Source organism: Schistocerca piceifrons, chromosome 4 (assembly GCF_021461385.2).
Source record: "Schistocerca piceifrons isolate TAMUIC-IGC-003096 chromosome 4, iqSchPice1.1, whole genome shotgun sequence".
Lineage (NCBI taxonomy): Eukaryota > Metazoa > Arthropoda > Insecta > Orthoptera > Acrididae > Schistocerca > Schistocerca piceifrons.
Window position 1 is genome coordinate 796539011 of NC_060141.1, and position 19603 is coordinate 796558613.

Sequence of the window (19603 nt, forward strand, 5' to 3'; positions counted from 1 at the left end):
GGTGTTTAACCATTGGGACTGCTGGCCATATTGTTGCCTTATTTATTTTCACAAATTGTGAAGTTCTTTCTACGTGCATAGTCATTTCATGGAATAGAACTAACACCTTTGGTTTTCGTTCTTTAGTAGTGGAATAGAAGTGACATTCTGGTGTGGGTCACAGAGTCGGTGAGAGCCGTAGTTCCGCAGAGCAGACCGCCCGCCGTCTGGGGCAGTGAGCGGGCTGGCAGCAAAGGCGCAGCGGGTTGCGTGGCGGCCCCTGCAGCCGCTCAACCGATGCAGCGCCTGGCTGAGGGAAGTGCACTGCAGACCGACAGGGGGGAATGTGGAAAAAAGAGGGGAGGTTTCCTGTGTTATCCTGTAGTATCAGAGTGAAAATCCACATCATCTGATTGATGGTGATGCGTTTTGCAAGAGCAGCATTACAGCTGTGTAGGAATTGTAAGATATTAGATATTGCTTTGTTTCTCTTCAGTTAAATGTGGACTGGCTGTATAATTCCTGATGATAAGCGCTTGCTACTAAGTTCACACCATAATGAAACACAGGAAGTACAGTACTGTCAAATGTTTGCTCAATATACAGAAGTAAATTGTGTCTGATATCAGACATGAAAATTCTTCTGATAGAACTCATATAGCAGAGATCTCTGTATACTACTAATAACAATAGTCTGCTGTAACACCTTGTAGGCTGGTGTGAACTACTTTTCAGTCTTCAGATGTTATGAAGTAGTGGTATTTATTTGTAATGAACTGAGTTATTTTTCAGTTCTTGCTGACATTTGCAAAGTTTAATCTAGGAGTGTGCTCGAGACATTTTTCTTGAGAGAAAGGTTGCATGCAGTGTTAGTATAGTATTTGTATATAGTACTCTACTAGAGGAGAGGTACAATTAGTGGGTGAGAATAGGATTGACGTTTTGAATTCTTTATTTAAAAAACATCAAGATGTGGAGAGCCTGTTTTAGTTTTATTGCAGAGGGAGTTTTTTGGACTGGCTGCCTGATGACAGCATCTCGATCAGCCGCCGCCTGTTACACTGCCTGGCGATGTCCAGGGCTGTGTCCCCATCATCATTTCTGGTTTCCTGGTCGGCCCCCGCCTCGAGCAGTGCAGCTGCCACTTCTGGGCTGCCACCTTGAGCTGCAAAGTGCAACGGCGTCCACCAATCCACATCCTTGAAGTTTGGGTCGGCGGAGGCCGATAGCAGCAGCTGCGTCACAGCTGCATGGCCCCTCTGTGCAGCACAGAACAGAGGCGTCCTCTTCAGACCGCCGTCCCAGGCGTCCACTGGCGCCCCGGCCTCCAGTAGGCACCTCGCCGTCTCCACATGTCCCTCCCATGCTGTCCAGTGCAGGGCGGTCCACCCACCTCCGCCCATCGCCCCCACGTCCGCCCCCACTGCGAGCAGTGCCCTTAGCTCCCATACTGCCCCCTGCCGAGCCGCCTGGATCAGCCTCCATACTCTCTGCTCTCCAGAGAGGCTCCTGCACAAAACACAGACATGCCCACTCCCTACTCCAAACACCAACACACATATAATGAGGAAAACTGCGATACAAGAAAAAAGAACTGTTCTGAATACAGATCTGTCCTGGAACAAATCTAATACATCCCACTTCTACAATACAAAACAGTCTGGAACTCTGTGTGTATTAAGGTGCAGCAATTTTAGCCCACTTACAAAAAATCTTTATTCATCGTTCATTAAAAATTGCTGTATACAACCACTGAAGTAATTATGTTGTCACATTTTATCACATTGATTCCTGGAAGTCACCTTTGATCTCAGAATGCTGTAGCTAACCCATCACTCACATCCACTATAACACATGCTTCTTGCAAATAATACTAATTTTCTGTGAGCAGCTTAGCTGCCAGAGGTCATACATAAGAATAATCCCATCTCCCATTTTGCAGAGAACCACTTCCTTGATATGCAGCCAAAAAAATTTCAATATAATTATTGGCCAGTTTCTTGGCACAGCCTCACCAATACTGAAAGTTTCTTACACACAGACAAAGATTTGGTCGAAACATTTCAGACATAACAAAGAGGGAGTTGACCATACCTCCGCCGTAAAAAACTGTGTGTGTGTGTGTGTGTGTGTGTGTGTGTGTGTATGGTTGTATGTGTGTATGTGTGTTTGTGTGTGTGTGGATGGGTGTGTCTGATACCATATGCACATGTGTTTAACATGTTCTGTCAGGGTCAAAGTATCTGAAAGACCTGAATTGTATTTTGCCTGATTTGTATGCAAACCACAAAACACAGATCCTCTGCTCTCTCTTCAGTACAGTTGCTTACCTATTCAAAATGGCTACTGCAAGAGGGCACAAGAGACAACTGCTCTGCATGGCTATCAGTCTAGAAGCAAAGTAATACCACGAGAATGCAAATACCAGAAAACATGTTATTAGAGATTACGCAGCCATTACGTTAGTAAATTCAAATTTATTACTATAAATGCCATTTCAAAAGGAAATTTTCACCTTGAAATTATACGACGAATTTTTTTTTTTGCTGGGAATACAACTAAAAACAAAATATTTTAAATATGGTCACAAGTAACAAAGCATGTGCATGTTTAAACTTGAAATGAGGTGGCATGAAATTTGTGTTGACCGAATATTGGAACTGACCACTTAATCGAATGTTTAAATAAGCACAACCAAACGTCAGAAATGGTCATTTTTAAGCAGTAGCACGATGACAAAGTGCGAAGAGTATTGGTGTATCTAATGCACGACAGTAGATTTTACTTAAAAAAACTAGAAATGGGCGAGCAGAGCTCGTGCTCTGAGGGTTCTGTCAAAACTTAGATTATGTTCGCATATAATAGTAACAATATTATAATAAATAGTACTATTATTTATTCTGGAAGTTTATCTGTTTAACTTGGAATCCGAAGTCAAGACAAGATGAGACGGGAGACTGAAAAATCCGTGACCTGTCCAAGACCCGATCCGGTGACTTCTCTGTTTGCAGGCACGCACTTTGCAGCTTTTTTCCATATTGTGCGTCACTGTTCTCATAATTTTGTCTGTGTGGACACCACGCCACAAACCTTCAGCGGTCTAAGGCGCTGCAGTCATGGACTGTGCGGCTGATCCCGGCGGAGGTTCCAGTCCTCCCTCGGGCATGGGTGTGTGTGTTTGTCCTTAGGATAATTTAGGTTAAGTAGTGTGCAAGCTTAGGGACTGATGACCTTAGCAGTTAAGTCCCATAAGATATCAAACACATTCGAACATTTAAAACCTTCAACTTCATCGTTGAATACTTCAGCCATTTTCTTTTTTTACGGAGATCGGCCAGCCCCCTGAGCAAGCACACTGAGCTACCATGGACACCCCCTAGGCCACCAACACCGACATCTATGTACACTACAGGCCATTAATATTGCTACAACACGAAGATGACGTGCTACAGACGCGAAATTTAACCGACAGGAAGAAGATGCTGTGATATGCAAATGATTAGATTTTCAGAGCATTCACACAAGGTTGGCGCCGGTGGCGACACCTACAACGTACTGACATGACGAAAGTTTCCAACCGATTTCTCATACACTAACAGCAGTTGACCGGCGTTGCCTGGTGAAACGTTGTTGTGATGCCTCGTGTAAGAAGGAGATATGCGTACCATCACGTTTCCGACTTTGATAAAGGTCGGACTGTAGCCTATCGAGATTGCGGTTTATCGTATCGCGACACTGCTGCTCGAGATCCAATGATTGTTAGCAGAATATGGAATCGGTGGGTTCAGAAGGGTAATACGGAACGCCGTGCTGGATCCCAACGGCCTCGTGTCACTAGCAGTTGAGATGACAGGCATCTTATCCCCATGGCCGTAAAGGATCCTGCAGCCACGTCTCGATCTCTGTGTCAACAGATGGGGACGTTTACAAGACAACAACCATCAGCACGAATAGTTCGACGAAGTTTGCAGCAGCATGGACTATCAGCTCGGAGACCATGGCTGCGGTTAACCTTGACGCTGCATCACAGACAGGAACGCCTGCGATGGTATACTCAACGACGAACCTGGGTGCACGAATGGCAAAACGTCATTTTTTCAGATGAATACAGGTTCTGTTTACAGCATCATGATGGTCGCATCCGTGTTTGGCGACAGCGCGGTGGACGCACATTGGAAGCGTGTATTCGTCATCGCCATACTGGCGTATCACTCGGCGTGATGGTATGGGGTGCCATTGGTTACACGTCTCGCTCACTTCTTGTTCGCATAGACGGCACTTTGAACAGTGGACGTTACATTTCAGATGTGTTACGACCCGTGGCTCTACCCTTCATTCGATCCCTGCGAAACCCTACATTTCAGCAAGATAATGCACGACCGCATGTTGCAGGTCCTGTACTGGCCTTTCTGGATACAGAAAATGTTCGACTGCTGCCCTTGCCAGCACATTCTCCAGATCTCTCACCAATTGAGAACGTCTGGTCAATGGTGGCCGAGCAACTGGCTCGTCACAACACGCCAGTCACTACTCTTGATGAACTGTGGTATGTGTTGAAGCTGCGTGGGCAGCTGTACCTGTACACGCCATCCAAGCTCTGTTTGACTCAATGCCCAGGTGTATCAAGGCCGTTATTACGGCCAAAGATGGTTGTTCTGGGTACTGATTTCTCATGATCTATGCACCCAAATTGCGTGAAAATGTAATCACATGTCAGTTCTAGTATAATATATTTGTCCAATGAATACCCGTTTATCATCTGCATTTTTTCTTCTTGGTGTAGCAATTTTAATGGGCAGTAGTGTAGCTCTCCATCTGTCGGATTACATGACTGAGTTTTCGAGTGTCAAAATATGTGATAAATATGGCCGTATCATTTTATTGTATTGACTAAGAATCCTAAATTTCTGCACCACCAAAGACCGTAGACATTAGTATTTGACTCAAATTTCAACTTGATACCTCTAGCAGTTCCTGATAACGTTCCTGAAAAAGAGATGTTAACAGACCGTCTGTCAGGCAGGCGAACTACAATTAAAGAAAGAGAAAGGAAATAACGGACAGCACTGTGAATTAACCTCGTAAGAAGAAAATAATGTCTGGCGCCAATAAAAAAATCAGAAGTAGAGGCCAGTATGGGTCAATTAAAATGTAATGTTATGCATCTACTGGCACAAATAAGACGTTTTGTGTAAGGAACTGCATCCCAGTGATATGTCCATCGTAGTTACGATCTGTCTCAACACCAGAGGCACCTTGCGGTCGCGAGATACGAAAAGCGACCAGGGAAACTGCAGGTGGTGTTGCTGCTGCACAATAACGCCCGTCTACACTCTGCTGACTTCACAAAACAAAGTGTCCAGGAGTTTGGCTGGAAAGCAATCCACATCGCACTACTTCTTCAGGTTTAGCGCCCTCAGGAGTCAATCTTACTCGCTTGTTATCGAACAGTCATCAAGAACATTTCTTTGTGGACGAAAAAGTAGTTTAAACCTGGATTATCGACATCTAGATCTCAAAACCAGTAGCTCTCTACTGGTGAGAAATCCAAAAACTGCATCACCATTGTCAAACTGTTATACTTAATGGGGAAGTTAGGAATATATTGTTGACGATTATTTTCTATCTTGTGTTTTTGTTTTGTTATAAACACGACAAGAAACGCTATAAAAATATGCTCTCCTCTAATACATATTAACTACAGCTTGCCAGAAGACGCATATGGCCAAAGCCTAAGTTAATAAATCAGATAGTATCTGTAACACGAGCCTGCACAAAACAACACGCATTAGCAGGTTATTATGCACTTTTGTCCCCCATATGGCCTGCCCTGTGTCCTACCCAAGAAGCATTTCGCGATTACAACAAAAATATATAAACTTTGCAGTGAGAGTAAACCCAAAAAGAAACTCAGTTAACAAATTATTCAATGACACACGTAATCAACTAAATTGTGTATTCAAAAAATTGAGATTTATGTCGTTATCAGCAGGAAAATATAATTTTCGAAAAGGGTACAAGGTCACAATTTCTTAAATTTTTCACCTTTAGATCAAGGGGGTACTATACTTAAATTGCGATGACTCTTTAAGAAGGTGACGTTAATTCAGGCTTCTCGCGCGAATAGAACCTGGAGCCAATGCAGAGTTCCCCACACAAAGCATCCACGTTACCATTTCTTTCAATCTCATTTTGTTCGATAATGTTCCTTACATTTGTTTGGGACAGACATCCATATGACACCCAGTTTTTTGTATTACAGAGGGCACCTAACTCTCTGACCGAAATTTAGCTAGCGAGCCACTGCTGTTACTTGTGCGCTCTCACTGCGATATTCTTCAGTAATAGTGAGACTTAAGTAACGTTAAATATGAGACCGTAATTTATTCTGTATGGAATGACCTTTCTGGGATCACATTATAAATTTGACACCCCACTGATAAATCTTACGTGAGAATCAGTCAGATTATGTATCAAACGTGACAACAAAATATCAGGTGAATTTAACAGAACGATTCTGAACCACACCAGGAAGTAAAGCGACGATCACGTAGTTGCCAAATGTATTCTACAATGTTACCAATTCTGCATTAGATTAGCAACAGGGAGAATACGTTTGCTCAGCTGCTGTACTGAGCTGGCTAGCACTAGGGAAGCACGACTTCCGGAAACGCGGCAAAGCTGCTACCGCGTTACCGGCAATCGAAAGTTTTGAAACATAGCCCACGGTGTTTCATTCGCATTTATGAAACTTTGATTTCGAACTACACCACAGTTGCGAATAATATCCAGACTCAGCGACTGTAAATCAAACATCATAAATAAAGACCAGAGGGAATTATTTGGATGGTCCACCTCTTCAGTAACTTTAACTTTTGTACCTACTTCTGTTTTTGTGTCTTACGTGTACTGTAGACATACAGCTCATTCACCAGAAGTGGTTTTGGTTCGCTTTTTTTTTTTAGGGCTACCTGACACTGTTAATGTTATGACTAAACAACATTCTTGTTCACATTGTTCACCTGAAGCAGATTTCCTTAAGAATGATTTCATTGGCATCGCCTACATAATAACACCAATAAACACCGATTAGGAGACACGAACATCCATAAGAACTTTTCATACACTGCGAATAACGAACAGTTTCAAATCATAAAAGCAAGTAGTGCAAGGAAATCTTATGGAAGAGCAAAGGAAAAAACACTCAAAAAGCGGCGAAGAAAATGAAACAAGCGAATGAGTACGGTGCAAGTTCGATAATGTTAGATAACGCGGGAGACCATATTGCTGATGATAACGTATTTCTTATGTTTATCTGTCGTGTTCATTAAAACAACGAAAAAAACGCAATAAAGTGAACGCTGTACTAAAACAAATGAATTGCAACTTATCTTGCCAACCTTACAACAAAAGTCCTCTACAATAAAATAAATTTCATATAACACAAACGCGCATAAATTGTCACGAATTAGCAAGATATTGTGCACTTTCTGTGTAAAAACAACTTTGACTATGTGTAGCCCACAGTCATAATGAAGTTGCGTTACAGGACAACCACGAAAGTATGGAAAAGTAGCGGTGTGTGCACACAAGTAACGAAATCAAGTTTTCAAATTATTCAGTACCCCAGTTAAGTCACTACATTTGATTCTGCATAGAAAACTAAAGAGTATCTCTACTAAAGCAGAAAAATCAGCAATAACAAGTTCGTATATCTGAAAGTTTTTCACTTTTAGATCTACAATGCACTGAATCAAGGTAGGAAGAAAACTTATGTGGGAGAAAGATTTTTTGCTTACTGTCGATCTGCCTGAGGATAACTTTTCACAGAAGTACAACTTTTGTTTCCAGCGAGATTTTAGCCGACTGCTACCACAGACGGCCCTTTGGGGGATTAACATTTCACCCCTGAGCTAGCGGACAACTGTCACGTGGAGCTCTTTCCTTGCCTCAATGATGGGCGAGTTGGATAATTTTCAGTGTGAAAGACGAAAGTGGTTGTAATTTCAACTTGGAAAGAGCTTCCTGGTCTCGGAAACATAGAAGTTCTAACCTGTACCACCCCTTACGTGATAACCACCCAGAATATGTAATCAAAATGACAGGAAAATATCAAGCGAATGTATCAGGATTATTATCTGCCACTACAGGAACTAAGTCGAAGGTCGGTGTTGCCAAAAGTATTGTGGGATGTTGTCACGTCTATATTTAGTGGCAGGAAAAACGTTTCCTCGCTTAGCTGTATACTGAGCGTCTTCTACTTCCTTTTCAAAGACACAGAACAGGAACGAACTTTATTTGCATTTCTGTAAATAGAGATCGAAGCTAAATCGTAGATATGAATACTTTCCGGATTCACCGACGGCAGCCTAAACGCCATAGATCATGATCAGTGGAATTATTTGAATGACCCAAATCTTCAGTAGCTGTTGTAATTCATTTTTTGTCTTATGCGTGCTGCAGACTGTAAAGCGCATTTGCGGATCACAATTCAACAGCAGCTGTTTGTTGCCTCGTTATAGATCATACTTAATCTGTCACAGGAAAAAATTTGCTCAGCTGTATGGTAAATTCGTCGACACCTTAGGTCCCATAAGCTGTACAGTCACCCCATCATGGTTGGTAAATGCATGTGTACAACTTTATAGCTGTTATAACGGTAGAAGACAGTCAACTGATAAGGATCAGTGACATTTTACGACTGAAAAAGTCTTGATTACCACCTCAAGCCACTAATGAAATTTTTAATTTAATAATCAGTTTAAGAATTTTTACGAGCTGTGGGGCAGCACCTCTCGAAAACATTTAAAGAAATTTGGTTTACCATGTACAATCATCACTCAAGTGCATTTCCTGGGACCTGTTCTTTAATTAGCAGCTCTTTAATTAGCAGCTCTTTAATTAGCAGCTTCTATTCCCTGAGGGAGAGACCTCCTGCACCATTCCAACACATGTCCTGAATGGCAGATTTGCTGCAAGTCTACACCCTGTATTTTGCGACATTCGTATGACTCTTTCTGTGTCTGAGTGTTTTCGGCTTTTAAGAGGGGAGGCAGATGTACTTGGTGAAGACGATTCCAGCTGGAGTACATCACGACGAGACATACATTCTGAAATGACATACTGAATTGTAAAGCGTACCCAGGAACGGATGTAGAGTCAGATCACAGTTTAGTTATGATGATGAGTAAAGCGAAGCTTAAAAGAATTATTGCGAGGAATCAGTGTGTAAATAAATTGGATACTGAAGTACTGAGAAATAGAATGGGGGTTTTAACTTCTATGAGGCTGTAGATAATTCGGAAATGAATGCCTTAGTTGGAAGTTCAACCAAACAGCGGTTGACGTCTATGAAAAGGCCAACAACCAATGTTTGACAGACAAATGTCGGTACAAGGAAAGGATCTCTGAAGAACCCTTGGCAAACGGAAAAAATAGTTAAACTGTTCAAAGAAAAGAAATATTACAAAAATATTCTGAAAAAGATAGGAATTCAGCATTGCGGCTCACTAAAGAATGAAATCAATCTGAAGTTTGAGGGAAATAAAAGTTGATGGACTGCAGGAAGAATTAAAAGAAATCGAAAAAGGAATGATCATAGGTAGGACACATTCACCTGTGGTGAAATGAAATACAAAGATGTCAACAAGGGTTCGAAAGGAATTCCACTGTTAAACGCGGAGGAGAGAGTAAATGGTAGAAAACAATACATTAAAGACCTCTAAGAATGGGAGGAACTAGCAGATGACGTGATAGAAGAAGAAATGGAAGCCGAATTGTAAAATATAGGTGACTGACCATTAGACTCAGAATTTAACAAAGCTTTGCAAAACTTGCACACAAACAAGGCAGAATGGTTAGATAACATTCCCTCGGAGCTTTCATGATCGTTGGGGAAGGTGACAAACAAATGACTATTCAGGTTTGCCTGTAGAATCCATGAGACGGGAGTCATAACAACAGACTATCAGAAAAAGGTCACCCAGACGTTCTGGAAGCGAACAAGGGCTAATAATAAGCTTCCGCTCAACAAGCTAAGCAGTTCATGAATCCAAATTACTGACAAGAATAATAATAATGTGCAGAAGAATTTAAGGCAAAGCTGAGGAGCTGTTAGAGGACGCTAAATTTCGAGTAAAGGATCCAGAGAGACCGATCTGATCTTCGACTTGATAGTGGAAATAATGCGTAAGAAAAACAAAAAGAATATTAGATTTGTCGTATTTAAATGGCTTTTGACAACGTGAAACAGTGAAAAAGTACGAAATTTTAAAAATTAGGTATCAGACCTAGAGAACAGCAGATAACATAGAATATGTACATTAACCAACAAGGAATAGTACTCTGATCAACAAAAATAAATAAATAAATAAAAAAATAAAAAAAGATTGTCGTGTGGCGAGGGCCTTCCGTTGGGTGGGCCGGTCGCCTGGTGCAAGTCTTCACAACTCCCAGTCCCCGTGCGGAGAAAATCACTACTGACCTAGGCGGGAATCGAACCCGGGTCCCTCTCATGGCATTCTCTGCACTGACCACTCAGCTATGGACGCGGATACTCTGTTCAATCATGATGCAGACTAGGGAGGTAGGTAGTGTGCACATGTTACGGCGTAAAGTCAGCGCCGGCACGCCAGTCGGGAATGCAGGAAATAGAAGGCTATGAGAAGAAATCAGCCAATCGCACGCTGACCGACCTCCCTCCAGGACGACAACGCTACAGCAGCGGCCCCTACGTGAAGACAACATAAGTGCGGCGCCCGACTGTTGGGAGCCCTCTTGTATAGCAGCTTCAGTGTTAGCCATTTGCCGGCCGCTGTGACCGAGCGGTTCTAGGCGCTTCAGTGTGGAACCACGCGCCTGCTACGGTCGCAGGTTCGAATCCTGCCTCGGGCATGGATGTGGTGATGTCCTTAGGTTAGTTAGGTTTAAGTTGTTTCTAAGTGTAGGGGACTGATGACCTCAGATGTTAAGTCCCATAGTGCTTAGAGCCATTTGAACATTTTTGTTAGCCATTTCGTTAGCACTCTCTATGTAGCACAGAGTTGTGTCCGTGTATTCTGAAGAAGACTGATTACTCTGTATGTCACCCTTTGCTCACGACACATATCAAAGTGAAGTTGTTGTAATTGTCTTTTGTTATAAAACTTATTAATACGAGTTGTTTGATCGTTTGTCTAGCAACTCGAGTATGCAGGTTCCCTACACACAACAGCAGAAATATTCAAACTGAACACCAAAGAATCGTTGATGGAGCTCAAGAAACTTCCTAAATATTATTAAAATTTAGGGTGAAAAGGATTTCATTGACGCAATTTGCTGGTGGTATCGCTATGCTCACTGAACGCGAGAAAGAATTACTGGAGTTGCTGAATGTAATAAACTGTTGAATGAGCACCTAATTAAGAATTATGAACAGAAGAAAGAGGGAAGTATTCAGCAGTAGCACATATAACGTTGGTAGCAAACTTAACAAAAAATTAGGGACCACGAAGAAGACGAACTATAGGGATTCTGGTACCTGTGAAGCCAATTTACACTGAGGGACAAAGCGAGGTTGTTGTAAGGAATAATGCCGCAGAGAGAAAAGTGGACATATTTGCAAAACAAGACTACCGGTAACAAAGGCAGGCCTTAATTTGGGGCAGAAATATCTGAATGTACGTTTGGAGCTCAGTACTGTATGGATTATGGGAATAACAAGAAGAGAATCGGAACATTATAAATGGGGTGCTATAGGAGGATATTGGAGTTATAAGAGAGGAACTGTGGACGAACTCTGCAGAATAATTGAGGATGGCGATATATGGAAAACTGTGACAAGAAGAAGGGGCAGCATAATAGGGTATACATGAAGACATCAGGGAATAATTGTGACAGTAGTAGAGGGAGCTGTAGAGGGTAAAAAGTATAGGGCAAGACAGAGAAAGGAATGCATACCACAAATAATTGAGGACTTTTGGCGCTCTTGGCACTCTAAATCTGTTTTTCAGACAGACAGAAACATCATCTACAGAAGGCAGAGTTTTTGCTTTGCCTCTGTGTGGTTACTGAGATTGGCTGTTACGCCAAACTATGACTGTCCACACCCTGACAACTGAGCCTCTGCTGACAAATGCTTCGGTTTAGATTCTAGGTGAGTGTGTTTCACGTTACTAGCAGAAATATAATGCCGAATTCTAGGATTCCTTCTCCTCTCTAATTACTACTAACTACCCCAAATGGTTTCATAAACATGTGTTTATCTGACCGCTACTAGACCATTCTAATAGTCCACGAGTATTAGAAGTTCGTCTCTTTTTACTTAGAGAGTTACACATACACAGACATACTCTCTGTGGTGTCACCGCCAGACACCACACTTGCTAGGTGGTAGCCTTTAAATCGGCCGCGGTCCATTAGTATACGCCGGACCCGCGTGTCGCCACTGTCAGTGATAGCAGACCGAGCGCCACCACACGGCAGGTCTAGAGAAACGTACTAGCACTCGCCCAGTTGTACAGCCGACGTTCATAGCAATGGTTCAGTGACAAATACCCTCTCATTTGCCGAGACGATAGTTAGCATAGCCTTCAGCTACATTTGCTACGACCTAGCAAGGCGCCGTATTCAATTGATATTTAATATGTGAAGCATGTATCATCAAGAGCGATGTTCTACAATTGTGGATTAAAGTTAAGTATTATATCAACTACGTACTTTATTTGCAATTCTCAGGATATTGTCCTGTTCCAGACCTCACGCCAGTCAGTGTGTAATTAAAAGCGTGCATTTCGGGCTCCTCTAGAAAAACAGTGTTGGCTCTTCTGCCAACACTACACTCTCTGTCACTAGAGTTTCTGCATATGACATCGGCTTAAATGCCTGAATTACTTATCACATTGGTTTGCTGATTTTGGTGAGACTAAATCACTAAACTTACTCAATAACTCGCTACCTACTTACCTGTTCTTAATTAACCTTTCTCTCCTGATACAATGTCCTCATCCTGTGGTGTCACCGCCAGACACCACACTTGCTAGGTGGTAGATTTTAAATCGGCCGCGGTCCGGTAGTATAAGTCGGACCCGCGTGTCGCCACTGTCAGTGATCGCAGACAGAGCGCCACCACACGGCAGGTCTAGAGAGACGTACTAGCACTCGCCCCAGTTGTACAGCCGACTTTGCTAGCGACGCCACACTGACAAATTACGCTCTCATTTGCCGAGACGATAGTTAGCATAGCCTTCAGCTAAGTCAATTGCTACGCCCTAGCAAGGCGCCATCACCAAGTTATATTGAAATGATAATACTGTATCTACAAGACCAATGTTCACCAATTGTGGATTAAAGTTAAGTATTCCAGCAGCTACGTACTTTTCTTTATAGCATTCATTACGTATCCTGTTTCAGACCTCACGCCAGCCTGCGTGAGTTTAAGTGCGTGCCTTTCGGCTTCCTCTCATTGTGTCTAGGCTGTCTTGCCTAGACGCAACACATCCTATGGTTCCAACCTCATTATTCATGTGACAATATGTCCTGCTTTTGTTTCCAATTCACTTTGCTGACCCTCATTGAATCTAGGTTGAGCCTTTACATTTCCTGTTTCAATTTTTCTACCTTCTCTGCAACACAATAGTAATATGTGTGTGTGTGTGTGTGTATGTGTGTGTGTGTGTGTGTGTGTGTGTGAGTGTGTGTGCGTGCGTGTGTGTGTGTGGTGTGGTGTGTGTGTATGTGTGTAGCTAGGGAACTCACCGCATCCGAGAGACAGTGCCTTCATCAGGTGGAGGAGTCGTGGGCGGTGCAGCTGCAGCAAGAGTCTGGTGGGCTGTGACGGCAGAGGTCGTGGCGGTGGTGGCGGTGTTGGTGATGGCGGCTGTGTTGGCGGTGGTGGCGGCCATGCCGGTGGTGATGGTGGCGGTGGTGGCAGTGGTGTGCCTAAGCTGTGTAGCGGCTGGTAATCTGCACACGCAGAGAGAGAGGCGCAATGTGAGTGGTTCATTGCAGCCGGTACTGCTGAGGGGCCGTCCACACAAAGGTAGCATATACGCCGACAATGAGAGTAGGGATCCAGTTAATGCAAACGACTGACCACCTGAGTTCCCCACAGCAGTTGCTCACTACATCATCATCATCATCATCATCAAGTACAAAGAAAGGTACACACAATTCCCAACACTTATGTAAAACTTAATTACAGAATTACTGGACAGAGCAGCTCAGGTACTATTAACCTCAAAAGTATCCAGAACACCTGAATTCTGTTCTGCCAGATATGCTTGCAACCCACATTACGTATGCGTCTTGCAGTTTGCTCTCATTTCGGTACAGTCTTTTGATTATACAAAACGGTTACTACAAGAGACCACTTGTGAAAACCATTTGTTACAATAAATTTCATTTCAGAACGCTCTAAGTCAAAATCACAAAACTCACCAGGTGCCCATGTGCATCTCTGCTTGCTCGTCATCAAATGGCTCGTAAACCACACCCACCATTCCTAGCCTGTTCATGGGAAATGGTCTCATTATTTTATCATAATGCAAAGAAAGGAATCGTTGAGCCAAAATAGAGCAGAAACTCCCTCTACAAAGAAGAGTGTGCATCCACAAAATATAATGTTATGCATCTGGTGGAACAGTGACGGTGTGGTATACTACGACTTGCTTCGCTGGAGTGTAACCGCCACTGCTGACATTTATTTTCAACAACCGAGACGTAATCCAAGAACAACGACCAGGGAGTGTACGTAAAATGATGCTATTCCACAACAACGGCCGACTGACAAAGAACACTACACAGGAGCTGGGTAGAGTAATCTTTCCGTAACCACCTTATTCATCTCCCTCGCATTTTCACCTTCTCTATCGAACAACCTCCAAGGAACTACATTTCCAGATGAAAATGCTCTCCGAACATGGGTCGACGAATTCTTCGTCTTGAAACCACGTGATATCCACGGTCGCGTAATCGAAAAGTGGCCCCAGAAGTTGCAGACTGTTGTAAACAGTGAAGGGGAATATTTTATTGACGAATAAAGTCTCTGTTTTAGGTATCTGTTGTGTTTATTAAACTTACGGAAAAACGCTACAAACGTGTACACCAACCCAATAGTTTTGCCTTACTGCGTCTCGAACTGTGCACCTAATGCAATTTTTTTTCTAGCCTCAAATACGTATTAAATATTGGTTTATTTCACCAGTAGCGAGATGTGTACATTTATGAACTGGATATAACGTGATGAAAAGTTATCTGCTGACTGGGACTCGAACCCTGTATTTACAATTGACCACACACAAAGAGACATTAACTACTGAATACTTTTTCGCCAGTAACCAGTGAAGAATTTATGTAGCTGAAATGATGTGAAAAATTCTGTGCCTGAAGGAGTCGAGACCGGCACAGATAGGTATTGCTGACAACACACACAAGGACGCTAAAAATCATAATTGCTTTTCTCGTTTCGTTTGGCGTGCGTATGCTACAATTAGGAAGGACACGACAAAATTTTTTGTGCACAACCTTTGAACAATAGATGCCAACCGCTATGGACACACCCTTTGGGTGCATTTCTTAACACAAAACACATTCTTCGTGCCACCAGAGATGTAACTTTACATATAAGGAATCATACTGGGCTTTGCTTAAGATATTTTTTTATCATGTCCAACCACTATTTTCTTTTTCGGAAGTTAATGCACAGTGGTTCAAACCCCTGTCTGACCATCCTACTTGAGGTTTCCCATTTTTTCGTTAAATCTATTGGGGCAAATATTGATATCTTTCCTTTCTAAGAGCGTTATCGACTTTCTTCTCATCCTTGCCAGTCGTAGCTCCTGCTTTGTCTCTGAAGGTGTTGCAATCGATGGAACTTCTAACCCTACGTTGTTTATTTCTTTCTTACCCCAACATTGCCCATTGAATGCAAGAGTCTCACAAAGGTTAAATGGTCACAGCTCATCAGATTGATTGGGTCTTATTGGCAAACAGTCAGATAGAAACAAACCTACTCTAAACGAGAAAACTATTTATGTGTCTTGCAGGGATCAGCGTGAGGCTGCTACAGTGAGACTAATGGACAGGGAGCGACAAGTCGGAAGTTTGGGTTGGCCCTGAAGACTGGTTGTGTAGCCGAAGCGCTTAAGGCGACTGCTCATGTAAGCGGGAGACCTGGATTCAGCCATAAGTTTTCACTTGTCACCGCCGAATTTTATTTCGATGGCTAATTGTGGCTAATGTCGGAATTTCAATTTCGTCATCAAACTACACTCCTGGAAATGGAAAAAAGAACACATTGACACCGGTGTGTCAGACCCACCATACTTGCTCCGGACACTGCGAGAGGGCTGTACAAGCAATGATCACACGCACGGCACAGCGGACACACCAGGAACCGCGGTGTTGGCCGTCGAATGGTGCTAGCTGCGCAGAATTTGTGCACCGCCGCCGTCAGTGTCAGCCAGTTTGCCGTGGCATACGGAGCTCCATCGCAGTCTTTAACACTGGTAGCATGCCGCGACAGCGTGGACGTGAACCGTATGTGCAGTTGACGGACTTTGAGCGAGGGCGTATAGTGGGCATGCGGGAGGCCGGGTGGACGTACCGCCGAATTGCTCAACACGTGGGGCGTGAGGTCTCCACAGTACATCGATGTTGTCGCCAGTGGTCGGCGGAAGGTGCACGTGCCCGTCGACCTGGGACCGGACCGCAGCTACGCACGGATGCACGCCAAGACCGTAGGATCCTACGCAGTGCGGTAGGAGACCCCACCGCCACTTCCCAGCAAATTAGGGACACTGTTGCTCCTGGGGTATCGGCGAGGACCATTCGCAACCGTCTCCATGAAGCTGGGCTACGGTCCCGTACACCGTTAGGCCGTCTTCCGCTCACGCCCCAACATCGTGCAGCCCGCCTCCAGTGGTGTCGCGACAGGCGTGAATGGAGGGACGAATGGAGACGTGTCGTCTTCAGCGATGAGAGTCGCTTCTGCCTTGGTGCCAATGATGGTCGTATGCGTGTTTGGCGCCGTGCAGGTGAGCGCCACAATCAGGACTGCATACGACCGAGGCACACAGGGCCAACACCCGGCATCATGGTGTGGGGAGCGATCTCCTACACTGGCCGTACACCACTGGTGATCGTCAAGGGGACACTGAATAGTGCACGGTACATCCAAATCGTCATCGAACCCATCGTTCTACCATTCCTAGACCGGCAAGGGAACTTGCTGTTCCAACAGGACAATGCATGTCCGCATGTATCCGGTGCCACCCAACGTGCTCTAGAAGGTGTAAGTCAACTACCCTGGCCAGCAAGATCTCCGGATCTGTCCCCCATTGAGCATGTTTGGGACTGGATGAAGCGTCGTCTCACGCGGTCTGCACGTCCAGCACGAACGCTGGTCCAACTGAGGCGCCAGGTGGAAATGGCATAGCAAGCCGTTCCACAGGACTACATCCAGCATCTCTACGATCGTCTCCATGGGAGAATAGCAGCCTGCGTTGCTGCGAAAGGTGGATATACACTGTACTAGTGCCGACATTGTGCATGCTCTGTTGCCTGTGTCTATGTGCCTGTGGTTCTGTCAGTGTGATCATGTGATGTATCTGACCCCAGGAATGTGTCAATAAAGTTTCCCCTTCCTGGGACAATGAATTTACGGTGTTCTTATTTCAATTTCCAGGAGTGTATTTTCTGGCGTTACTTCTTCAGTGCACTTACCACGTAGACAGTACGTATGTTTCGACCTGCCTCCACCGCCTGCAACCCTCCAATATGTTCAAAGAGGAAAACCGTCAGAAATATTAGAATTTTTCTGTTTCACGCTACATTTCCTAATGCTAAAACAATTCTCCTAACCTTCAATGTACAACATTCACTAACTAACGGAAAGAATAATACAGAAGCTCAAATAAAAAGATACGATTGATAAATTACTTACAGCAATACGTTTGACAACACGCCAAAGAAATCTGTACGAACGTATGCTTTTCAAACTCAGTTTTTCTCTGATAGGTTACGTACACCAATATAATGTGCCACATGAGAAGAAGTCACTATGCACTTGCTTACGCGATTATATGATGCCAAATGTGGTTCAAAAAGTGATATCGATGTCTGGCCTTTGTGTATACTCTGCACCACATTCAAAGTTAGATTCTCTTTATTTTTTTTAAAAAAAGGAGAGGAAAAAAGCTTCTTTCCGCCCTTATAGCACCGTCTTGTTAATGTTTTCATCATCTCAAGCATGCAGTCTTTGGTAAATCTTTCCTCGTGCAATTCATAAAAAAAGTGATTATCAGTTCTTCCTAAATTATATTTCCTGAAGGCAAGCCTCGTTTTGGCCAAGGTAAACGATGTTAATTATAACAAAAGAATTAATAGTAATGAATTACCTCTTCAAAAAACTATTATACTGGATAAATAAAGTTTCTTTGTAAATTAGTAACACTTTATCATAAAAAATAAAAGTCTTCCTTAAATTATGATAAAAGAACAAAACTTCCAGAATGACACCGAACCCGTTCTAAGAAAACGGTAATTACTGTCTATGAATGGCGATCCTTATAAACTAAACGCGTTTCATCTTAGAATAAAATTACAAGTCTCTGGCACAAAAATAAAACCCTACAAAATAATAAACAGCTCTTGAGACAACGGCACACTACTGCAATTATAAATCCGCCAACACTATCTGGAGAAAGTTCTGGAAATTTGTTCGATACTTGTTGCCGAATCTGTTTTGTCTGATCCGGCGTCGTTGGTGTAACTATAGACTCGTACAAAATCGCAGCACCTCAGTTGGAAGACAATACCTACCGCAGGAATTTCGAAATACTACCCAATTGGCACCTTTGTGAAGCTGTCTGTTGCGTGATTTTATTTCAGTGATTACAAAATCAAGTCGAATGAATGTTTTGAGCAGGCTGAAATCAACCTCCAGAGAATCAGAATGCTCATCCAATGTGAAGCATCACTAATTACTACAAAACAATGACCAAGTACTGGGTGTAGTTCGGGGATCTGCTTCCGTCTTTGCTTAAGGTCCGTGTTCGAGTCACACATCAGGCAGACACTTTTAACAAGCACAAACAGACTCTCTTCACTTCTGGTAACGACAGTTCAATATCGTGGGATTGCACCTTGGTTCCAAATCTACGTTAAACGTAATGTCCCTTCGCTGTCCACAGGAGAAGTGCCGGTGCAGGTTGTGTCATGACAGAGGCAGAAGTCACGGCAAGTAGAAACTCTGCCACCAGTAAGCTTTGTTACACCAGAAATCTTATTTTAATAATGAACTAATCCTCATGTAAGGTCACAGCGCACTTATATCTTACTGTATTTGAACTTTATATGTTGAAAAACATTCGTCATGGAGTGTGATTGGAACTCAGATATCTGTTTTCACCGGTTTAGGCACTTTTGGAAAGACAGAGTTTCATCGTTTCGTTGTTTCCCCAACATTACAAACTCCTCAAGGTTTCCATGAAAGGCGTATGTCTGGTTTCGAACAGCCTCGTTTCAGCAAACCATAGATGAAAAGCAATTATGATTTTTAACATTTCCGCATGATTTGTCAACAATGATTGGTACTGGTTTCAAGTCTCACTCAGGCACAGAACTTTTTATGATATCATTCAGGTCC

The 19603-nt window shown here is 43.2% G+C and overlaps 1 protein-coding gene across 1 annotated transcript; it reads right to left on the reverse strand.

The window, feature by feature from the left end:
• Positions 1–971: 971 nt before the first annotated feature.
• On the reverse strand, positions 972–13859 carry LOC124796176 (receptor-interacting serine/threonine-protein kinase 4-like). The gene is made up of 2 exons (XM_047260266.1): positions 13714–13859; positions 972–1488 (listed from the first exon to the last, which is right to left on the reverse strand). Exons 1-2 carry the CDS (start codon positions 13857–13859, stop codon positions 972–974), a joined length of 663 nt encoding a protein of 220 aa, XP_047116222.1.
• Between the last annotated feature and the right edge of the window lie 5744 nt (positions 13860–19603).

Coding starts and splice junctions, on each gene's coding strand:
- LOC124796176 (XM_047260266.1), bottom strand. CDS start 13,859: ATGGCCGCCACCACCGCCAACACAGCCGCCATCACCAACACCGCCACC. Junction 1,489..13,713: donor GGCACTGTCTCTCGGATGCG/GTGAGTTCCCTA, acceptor TGTTTTGTGCAG/GAGCCTCTCTGGAGAGCAGA.